This window comes from Melanostigma gelatinosum (assembly GCF_949748355.1).
Source record: "Melanostigma gelatinosum genome assembly, chromosome: 22".
In the NCBI taxonomy this organism is placed as follows: Eukaryota; Metazoa; Chordata; class Actinopteri; order Perciformes; family Zoarcidae; genus Melanostigma; species Melanostigma gelatinosum.
The window spans coordinates 321834-332500 of NC_136655.1; the positions used below are offsets into that span (position 1 = coordinate 321834).

General features: G+C 45.2%; 1 protein-coding gene across 1 annotated transcript in view; it reads right to left on the reverse strand.

Moving 5' to 3' along the window:
• Positions 1 to 211: 211 nt before the first annotated feature.
• The window catches only part of eps8a (EGFR pathway substrate 8a, signaling adaptor), an 11441-nt gene continuing 985 nt past the window's right edge, over positions 212 to 10667 (reverse strand). Inside the window, exons 3-19 of the mRNA XM_079294195.1 lie at positions 10429 to 10511; positions 10210 to 10346; positions 9922 to 9995; positions 9572 to 9689; positions 9167 to 9255; positions 9023 to 9097; positions 8579 to 8724; positions 7914 to 8088; positions 7715 to 7827; positions 6885 to 6996; positions 6147 to 6287; positions 6019 to 6054; positions 4934 to 4957; positions 4540 to 4765; positions 4287 to 4461; positions 2695 to 2827; positions 212 to 783 (exon numbers count right to left, since the gene is read on the reverse strand). Of these exons, the coding sequence (XP_079150321.1) occupies positions 679 to 783; positions 2695 to 2827; positions 4287 to 4461; positions 4540 to 4765; positions 4934 to 4957; positions 6019 to 6054; positions 6147 to 6287; positions 6885 to 6996; positions 7715 to 7827; positions 7914 to 8088; positions 8579 to 8724; positions 9023 to 9097; positions 9167 to 9255; positions 9572 to 9689; positions 9922 to 9995; positions 10210 to 10346; positions 10429 to 10511 (1962 nt within the window). The 3' untranslated portion in view covers positions 212 to 678. The remainder of the gene's footprint in view (positions 784 to 2694; positions 2828 to 4286; positions 4462 to 4539; positions 4766 to 4933; positions 4958 to 6018; positions 6055 to 6146; positions 6288 to 6884; positions 6997 to 7714; positions 7828 to 7913; positions 8089 to 8578; positions 8725 to 9022; positions 9098 to 9166; positions 9256 to 9571; positions 9690 to 9921; positions 9996 to 10209; positions 10347 to 10428; positions 10512 to 10667) is intronic.

Consider the following 10667-nt stretch of genomic DNA (forward strand, 5'->3'; position numbering starts at 1 on the left):
ATTCTCTCTAGTGTCCACCAGGGGGCGACTCCTCTGGTTCTATAGAAGTCGATAGAAAATGACTCTACTTCTCTCTTGATTTATTACCTCAGTAAACATTGTAAACATGAGTTTATGTCTCAATCTCTAGTTTCAAGTCTTCTTCAATACAGCATGATGTTCATTTAGTACATTATGGTCCATTTAGAGTCACACAGACCATAAAGCAGGGGATGCTTTAGGGCGGGGCTACACGCTGATTGACAGGTCTCTAATAGACCATAAAGCAGGGGATGCTTTAGGGCGGGGCTACACAGTGATTGACAGGTCTCTAATAGACCATAAAGCAGGGGATGCTTTAGGGCGGGGCTACATGGTGATTGACAGGTCTCTAATAGACCATAAAGCAGGGGATGCTTTAGGGCGGGGCTACACAGTGATTGACAGCTTGATGTTAATGACGAGAGGCACAAACCACCAGCTGTATTGTTTAAGAATTAATAATTATTATTTAACACAGAGGCTTCAACATGGAAGAATATTCTAAATGTTCTACGGAGACGAGCTGAGGAGCTCCTGCCGCCTCCTCATGATCTCCTCAAACTCTGCCTGGTCCACCGCCGCCTGAGGAGGAAACAGGAGGCTGCAGTGTGAAGGGAGTAAGAGTGAGAGTAAAGGAAGGAGGGAAGGAAGTGGAGCTCAGTGGGCGTTTCCTTCATCAAAAGACTCCACTCCTGAATCACAGGCTGCTAGTTTCTCCTGTCGCCTCCTCATGATCTCCTGGAGCTCAGAACCTGAACCTCTCTGAGGAGACGAGAGGGGAGGAGACAGGGGAGGAAACAGGGGAGAAGGGAGGAGACACAGAGAGGAGGGAGGAGGGAGGAAACGAGAGCAGAGGAGACAAACAGCGGTTAGAAAGTGGAAACAGTTTCTACTGAGATGATAAAGAACCTCAAGAAGCTGCTGCAGGAAGCTGTGAGGAGCAGGAGGCATGCTGGGTAATGTAGTTCTACGAAGTACTCCCTAAAACTGGTCCCACAAAGGTCTGTTTCACTCAACAATAAACAAACAGTATTTATATTAAAACGGTTAATATTGTGTTGGAAGCAGGATTAGTATGGAGGACAAAAACTGCCTCATCAAAATATAAATACATGAATAAAATAATATATTGGAACAGATATATTCAAATGAATACTAAATAAATAAATGATTTCCATTTACTCATTTCTGATTCTTTACTTTTCTTTTTTTACGTTTGCAGAAAAATAAAAATAAAAATGTTGAAAAAAAATCAGAAAGTCGGAATAAAAGAAAAAAATCCTTAGAACTGTAGACGTTTTATATTTGTGATATTTATTCAATTATTTACACACGTCTTGATTTAAGCTTTTGTGTATTTATTGTTAATGAAGTGACCTTCGTCCTCTGTTGTTTCTTTGATTTGATTGTCGACGTCTTTGTGCGACCAGAACTTTAAATATTGATAATAAATGACATCATGAGGCAGCCATCTTTATGATCAGCTGACTGCTAATCAATGCTAAGCTAACACACGTTTATCAAGAGAAGATCTACATCTTGGTCTCTATGGGTGGGTGGGTGGGGGGGGGCGTGGTCAGAGGTTCTGGATCTGGTGCATTCTGGGAGCTTAAGGAGGACTTAACTGGTCGGCCACAGCAGGGAGAGAAATACTACCTTAAAACAACCTTAATACTACCTTAAAACTACATTAAAATGCTGCTAAACAAGAAATGACCACAGCTTCGTTCTGACGGACAGAATCAGGACATTAATTTATTCTAATTTAATTCACATGAAAACGTAAACACCTCATGTGGTGCTTTGAAGATCACAGACTAGAACACGACTAGGACTCGTGGTTTTAGTTTAATTTGGTCTTTAGTTTAATAAACAAGTGACATCACATATTAATAAAGAGCGAGAAAAGGACAAGTCTAAAGTCAGGACCAGCTAGTCCCAAGTCAAGTCAGGACCAGCTAGTCCCAAGTCAGGACCAGCTAGTCCCAAGTCAGGACCAGCCAGTCCCAAGTCAGGACCAACTAGTCCCAAGTCAGCCCCAACTAGTCCCAAGTCAGGACCAACTAGTCCCAAGTCAGGACCAGATAGTCCCAAGTCAGGACCAACTAGTCCCAAGTCACCCCCAACTAGTCCCAAGTCAGGACCAACTAGTCCCAAGTCAGGACCAGCTAGTCCCAAGTCAGGACCAGCTAGTCCCAAGTCAGGACCAGCTAGTCCCAAGTCAGGACCAGCTAGTCCCAAGTCAGGACCAGCTAGTCCCAAGTCAGAACCAACAGATAACTAAAAACCAGGAGTCTTAATCTGAGTCCCTTTGTAATCAGCTGTTCCTGAACCATCAGAAGAACGTCTGTCTGAGAACTGGATACCTGGATGAACGTAGTGACAGATTCAGAAGATCAAAGGAGGGTCAGAAGAAAACCTGCAGTGGAAATAGACACCAAACACCTTTTGGGGGACAGGAAGCTCAAAGACACAAACGAGTCTCAACAGAGCGGATTTCACCTGATAAACACCTGAGGAGGGCTTTTAATATGAATATATAGACTTATTCTGAGAATAATAAACTTCTCAAACCTAACAAGGAAAGCATGCTGCAGAGAAAAACACAGTTTCAGGTGCTTTGTGTCGATGACATCACATGTGATGACATCACGTGTGACCTGTGACACTCACCTCCAGCGCCGCCTTCTGGACGGTGACCTGGCTGAAGACTCGAGCGCCGTCGTCGGGACAAACTGTCTTCAGCTCCTCTTTGTTGAGAGAGAAGAGCTGAGCTCCAGTCAGGACGCCGAGGCTGGTGATGGTGCTGCAGGAGAGACAGACAGGTGTGAGACAGGACACACAGGAGACACAGGCAGGCGTGACACAGGAGACACAAGAGACACAGGCAGGTGTGAGACAGGAGACACAGGAGACACAGGCAGGTGTGAGACAGGAGACACAAGAGACACAGGCAGGTGTGAGACAGGAGACACAGGCAGGTGTGACACAGGAGACACAAGAGACACAGGCAGGTGTGAGACAGGAGACACAGGAGACACAGGCAGGTGTGAGACAGGAGACACAGGAGACACAGGCAGGTGTGAGACAGGAGACACAGGCAGGTGTGAGACAGGAGACACAGGCAGGTGTGAGACAGGAGACACAGGCAGGTGTGAGACAGGAGACACAGGCAGGTGTGAGACAGGAGACACAGGCAGGTGTGAGACAGGAGACACAGGCAGGTGTGAGACAGGAGACACAAGAGACACAGGCAGGTGTGAGACAGGAGACACAGGAGACACAGGCAGGCGTGAGACAGGAGACACAGGCAGGTGTGAGACAGGAGACACAGGAGACACAGGCAGGTGTGAGACAGGAGACACAGGCAGGTGTGAGACAGGAGACACAGGCAGGTGTGAGACAGGAGACACAGGCAGGTGTGAGACAGGAGACACAGGCAGGTGTGAGACAGGAGACACAGGCAGGTGTGAGACAGGAGACACAAGAGACACAGGCAGGTGTGAGACAGGAGACACAGGAGACACAGGCAGGCGTGAGACAGGAGACACAGGCAGGTGTGAGACAGGAGACACAAGAGACACAGGCAGGTGTGAGACAGGAGACACAAGAGACACAGGCAGGTGTGAGACAGGAGACACAGGAGACACAGGCAGGCGTGAGACAGGAGACACAGGAGACACAGGCAGGTGTGAGACAGGAGACACAAGAGACACAGGCAGGTGTGAGACAGGAGACACAAGAGACACAGGCAGGTGTGAGACAGGAGACACAGGCAGGTGTGAGACAGGAGACACAGGCAGGTGTGAGACAGGAGACACAGGCAGGTGTGAGACAGGACACAAGAGACACAGGCAGGTGTGAGACAGGAGACACAGGAAACACAGGCAGGTGTGAGACAGGAGACACAGGAGACACAGGCAGGTGTGAGACAGGAGACACAGGAGACACAGGCAGGTGTGAGACAGGACACAAGAGACACAGGCAGGTGTGAGACAGGAGACACAGGCAGGTGTGAGACAGGAGACACAGGAGACACAGGCAGGTGTGAGACAGGAGACACAGGCAGGTGTGAGACAGGACACAAGAGACACAGGCAGGTGTGAGACAGGAGACACAGGAAACACAGGCAGGTGTGAGACAGGAGACACAGGAGACACAGGCAGGTGTGAGACAGGAGACACAGGAGACACAGGCAGGTGTGAGACAGGACACACACCTGGACATACACCTGTAGTACCAACAGACTGCATGAAGAGACTCACACTGGACTGAAGCCCTTGGCCTCTAACCAGGCTCTGACGTCCTCAGGTGAAGAGTCGTAGGAGATGCTGTTGGACGGCAGACGAGCAGAAACCTGAAACTTCTTCTGAGCGCTGCGACCTAAAGTCAGTCTGTGCATCAGCTCGTCCTGAACCTCCTCCATGTTGGATTTCCTTCCTGCAGGATGTTTGATCGTCACATTAACGGCATTATTGAGACACATGTTAGTCACACAGTGACTCATGTCTGACTCACGGGTGACGGGTGGAGGTCTCTGGTTGTTGTGCCTCATGGCGATGCCGCCGGTGTCGCTGGACGTGGTGCTGTTCTGGCGGCTGACGGTGTGGCTGATGGCGGCTGGAGGCGGCAGCGGCGGCGTGGGGAGCCTGACGGGGGCCAGGGGGGGCGGCGTGGGGCCCGGAGGGGCCTGAGTCATCGGAGTCACTAACGGTTTACTGGAGGTGTGGTCGGTCCTGGTGGTCTGCTTCTGAGAGGACAGGTGGGGCTTTTATTCTGAAAATACTGACTATTCAAAGCACCGATTTATTTATTTGCATTACATTTATTTCTGTCCAAATATTTCCAGACTTCAGTGGACCTTCTGAACCTGAAATACGTGAAGTCTAAAGTCGTGTTGTTTGTTGTTTACCTCGTTCAACTCTCCCAGTAATTGCTGACAACGTGAAATGAAACATAAAACATGAAGTTGATGAGACAAAACTTTAAAGTTATTCACGGAAAAACCTACTGAGATTATCGTCAATACCGTTTTATTATTCAAACTAAACATTAAGATCAAACTCTGACAAACACTTAAAGGAACAGTCTGACATTCAGAAAAATAAACCTTCCAACAACCCGTTAAGATCCAGGGACATACTTAGCCTAGCTTAGCACAAACACTGGAAGCAGAGGGAAACTGCTAGCCGGTGTAGCTACAAGCTAGCATAAAAGAAGTATGTTGGGTTTTTATACAGTAGATATTGTTATAGTCGTGCTAATATCATGATGGTGGACATGAAACCTAAGTGATCAACAGTACAGATGTTATGGTAGTTGTTTGTAGCTAACTGGGGCTATAGCCTAGCTTAGCACAAAGACTGGAAGCAGGGGGAAACTGCTAGCTAGTGTAGCACTCAAGTATAATCACTGGTATGTAATGTTGACGTTGTGGTAGCTACAGTGAGCATAACCAACATGATGCTGAGAGTTCTGATTTTATGGTAATAGTTTGAAGCTAACTGACGCTAAAGACATGTTAGCCTACCTTAGCACAAAGACTGGAAACAGAGGGAAACTACTAGCCATAGCACCAAAGAAAAATAGCTATTGTATCTAACATCATGCTAGATGTTTATAGCTAGATGCTATTATGCTACATACAAAGAGCTAAACCAACATTATAATCGCTGTTTGTAGTTACTGCTGGTAGCTGTTATGTTATACTAGGACATGTTAGCCTAGCTTAGCACAAAGACTGGAAACAGGGGGAAACTGTTAGCCTAGCTGCAGGTTGTTGTTGTTTATTGAACAGCAGCAGAATTGGACCTTGTGGTTTTAGCACCTGTTAGCATTGGAGCTATTTGTTGATAAACAAACCAGGAAATCTAACTTTTACCAAAATGTGAGACTGTTCCTTTAGAAATAAAATAAAATAAAAAGATCCACAGCAAAACACACACACGAGTTTATTAAAACTAGAGAAACTAAACTAAACACAGTGTTGAGCTTTACCTTGAACAACTCAAACTCCTTCTTTGGCATCATAAGCTTCAACCGTTCAGAATGAAACAGAGCGAGGATGAGGAGGAGGAGGAGGATGAATATGATGAAGATGATGAAGATGCACTACATGAACGTACCTGGATGGTGTGGCTGTAGATGGGCTCTCCTCTGCCCGTCATGTCTACGGCCTTGCTGATCTCCAGGATGTTGTTGGGCACGTAGCCGGACGCCCCAACGCCGTTACCCACCTTCCACCACTGCTTCCTGTCGTCCAAGACCTGAAGACCACCAGGACCTCAGATCAGAACCTCAGATCAGACCAGAACCTCAGATCAGACCTCAGATCAGACCCTCAGATCAGACCCTCAGACCACACTTTTCGCACTTTATACGCTAAGCGTCTCAAATGTTTAGAGACTTTTGGTTATAAATCCATAAATCACTGATCAATATAACATCATAAAAAGTCTGATCATATCCTATAAAATTATTTTGATTTACAGAATTTCTGCGAGCAACAAATTTAATTATATTTTTGACATAAATTCAAACCAGGTTATATTATTGTGATAATGTCTTTAATAATGTTCATTTACCTGAGCAGGTGTTTACGTCCTATAATCATAAACAGACTACAGATTATGATTATTTATATTTATACAAACATAAATAATCAGGAAAGATTAACATGTGGAATAAATAAAAGATGAATTCCTTAGTTTGGTTGTTGCTCGTCATAAATCAATCTTCTTTCTTTCAACATTGATTTAAATAAAAAACATCAGTTTATTTTTCTTATGAAGATGATTTCCCTTTTGATGAAAGCGTGTTTATTATTATTATTATTGTTATTATGTTATTAATGAAGAACAAACCTCGACGACCTCGTCTTTGAGGACAGAAAGCTCCGTGTTGTTTCTCGCCACAAAGTCGTATTTAGATTTGGCAAAAAGTTTCGGTTGGATTCTGCTGTCATCATCGAAACTCCTGAAATATATCAACCAATCACAACAAGACTAGTTATGGCCGGTTATGAACACATATTAACAGGTCTCTGTAGTATTACAATGATAAAGTATTCATCATTAAAAAGTACTAATAACACTTTCACAAATAAATAAAGCACAAAAAATAAAAAGTTAATGTTTTCCAACGATGAATTTAATCACTAAATAATAATGAGAATGAATTCTATCACTAAATAATAAATAATCATTAACTGGAGAAGCGTCCAAACTTCAGATCAAGTTACTGAGAGAATTTAAAGACTTGATTCAATGAAAATAATTCAGTTTTTAAAAGGAAAGAAAGTCTGAATGAGGAAGATTAAAATCATTAAATCAATAAATCAGTCAGTTTGGATCATTTCCTCAGATGTTCATGTAGAAGAACGAGATCATCATCAATGAATCTCATCAATCTCAGAGGAAGATTTAAAAATACCTTATTCATCAATTAAATATTTAAATACTGCAATAAATAGAATCAACAAACAGAATAAGGAAGTAAAAGCAGAATCAAATGTACATTTACTGATTTCAGTTTTTAAATATTAATGAAATGAATAAATAGAAGAAAACAATTGTTAATTTATGTTCTGATAAAATACAAAAACATTGATCTGATTATTTCTGATTCTCGATGTATTTACTGTCAGTAAAGAGCAGGTCTGGGATCAATTCTCCAGGGTGTCATGTGACCTCACCGGTCTACGTGGCTGACGGCCGAGTCCTGATCCTGATCCAGGATCTGCATCCGTCTGTAGGAACCACAGGAGGAGAACCCGTCTGTGGGGGGAACCTTCTGCACCGCCGACGGCTAAACGCACAGACAGGAAGTACGAATGTATACATGAATGTCATCATGTGACACACAGACAGGAAGTAAAGAGTGCTGACCTGAACCTCCAGGCGGATCCTCAGGTCCTCTTGTCTCTGGATCTCGGCGTCGGTGAGAGCCTCAGCCTGCTGGATCAGGTCCTGGTCTCTGGACTGAGTCTCATGGATCAGCGGCGGCTCCCAGCCGTCCTGGAACGTCAGCACACAGGAGGGGAAGTAGTGGTGCCTGGACCACTCCAACCTGATCACAGAGACACCTGATCAATACCAGTTCTGGATCTCAGTCCTCCAGGAGGACGTCATGGATCCCAGTCCTCCAGGAGGACGTCATGGATCCCAGTCCTCCAGGAGGACGTCATGGACCCCAGTCCTCCAGGAGGACGTCATGGATCCCAGTCCTCCAGGAGGACGTCATGGATCCCAGTCCTCCAGGAGGACGTCATGGATCCCAGTCCTCCAGGAGGACGTCATGGATCCCAGTCCTCCAGGAGGACGTCATGGATCCCAGTCCTCCAGGAGGACGTCATGGATCCCAGTCCTCCAGGAGGACGTCATGGACCCCAGTCCTCCAGGAGGACGTCATGGACCCCAGTCCTCCAGGAGGACGTCATGGATCCCAGTCCTCCAGGAGGACGTCATGGATCTCAGTCCTCCAGGAGGACGTTTATTTTTTGTAATTGTGAAGTTTTTAAATAAAACGTAGAAGAGACTTGAATATAAAACTGTCTCACCTGCATTTGGTCCACCCGTCTCCCAGGGTGACCCACAGGTGTCTCTCCTCCGCCGTCCCCGAGGAGTGAAGGAAGTCGATGGACTCTTTGGTCAGAAGAGGAACCGTGACGCTGCGAGCCAGATCCACACTGGACGCCTGGATCACCTGGAGGATGGGGGGGACAGGTAGGGAGACAGGTGTGTAGTGGGTTTGTGTCATTCTAACTTGTGGTTTTATTTTTTTATTCCATGAAAATCTCAAAACATTTCAGCCATTTTACAAACTTGAGTTCTGAACGATTTCATTCAGTAAAAATAAAAACACGAATGAAACGATGACTAAATACACAGAACTAACGAGCTGATTATATTTAATGTAATCCGACTAAAACTACAAGACTTTTATTAAAGGTTTATGATGAATGTGATGAAAACCAATGACGTTTGATAAAGTGCTGACTCACCATCCTGAGAGGAGAGAATAGGAAGTGAAGCAGATCCTCAGCACTCGGGTTCTGGATGAGACCCGTCAGTTTCCCCTGAAGGTCACAATCATTCCTTTAATATCTACAACCACACGATGAAGACGATGGTGAAGACGACCCTACCAGCTGGTTGAAGGCGTGTTTGAACTTCTGTAGACAGTCGACGAACTCGTCCTCACCGGGAGGTCTGGAGCGCAGAGTCAGGACGCCCTCTGGTGGACACGACGAGACATTTACATATCATGACGGTGATCCGTGATCCCAGAGTTCATCTTCATCGTTGTTCATTTCATTAATGTTGCTTATTTTTGTTTCAGTCTCAAAGTAAAGTATTTTACATCGTCTGTTTCATACCTGAATCTACATGAACATCATATATTATGTGATGTTTGACTTCCATAAACCATAAAATGAGAAACCAGTTGAAGAGGAACTCGTAGCAGCTCAGATGTGACAGAAACCATCAGTCCTCCTCCTCCTCCTCCTCCTCCTCCTCCTCCTCCTCCTCCTCCTCCTCCTCCCACAGACCTTTCTTCTTGCCTTTCTTGGTCTTCTTCCTCTTGGACAGCTCGTTGAAGGCCTCTGCAGCCTTCTGAAGTTTGGTGACAAACGACTCGATGTCGTCCAGGATGTGGTTCAGGATTTGCTGCCAAAATAAAAGTTTGTCTTTGACTTTAATGATTAAACCTAAACCAACAGACCAGAGGTCAGTTTCCTTACAGCACTCACTTTGTTATTCTTTATGTAACCAGATCTCCCCTCAAGGCCTCTGAACTTTGATTACATTTAAATAAACCAACGTTGTTCAATCAGCTTGAATGTGATCATCGGTGACCTCACATGTAAACACAGCAGGTCTTCATCATTAAAGGACTCACCACGTCTCGGTCCACTCTGGCTGCTGTCATCTCCACCGGTTCGTCCTCCAATGAGATCGGTCGCTGCTTCTCATCTACAGCCAATCAATAACCAGTGATGATGACATCACACGTGTAGTTCTATTATCACAGAGACATGTGACCACGTACATTTACTACAGAACTTAATAACTTCAGTTACTCAGCTGTGAGCTTTATTTCAGCTTTAAAATCAATGCTGGTTGTTTTATTATTGTTCACACACATATCTTCCTCCTATGACGATATCATGATGGTGACATCACTCACAGTCTTGTTGTTCATTGGTCCACGCTGACCACGCGGCCGCTCGGCTCTTCACGTCCACCTGATTGGATGAGGCCGGTGGTTCGGAGGCGGGAGCGGCAGGGGGAGGGGGGATGATCCCGTCGCTCTTCAGGATCATCCTGCAGACAGACGGACAGATCAGCCAATCAGCTGTCAGCGTTTACTACGAACCTCTCAGAGTGTCTGATGATTGGTTCTTACCTTAAAGCCTCCGGTCTCTTCTTCACTTTGCCTCCTTTGGCATCGATCATAGCACCTTCTATGTCTGCGTGGATCAGATTGGCCTGATGGGAAATCAACAGAAACATAAACGTGATGAAACACGTTAATAACAAAAACAATTTATGGTTCATCTTTCTGTAAAAGTCTCAACTTTCAAGCCTTTAAATAAAGTGTGAAGACTTTATTGTCTTTGTGACTCCATCATGGTGTTCCACAGG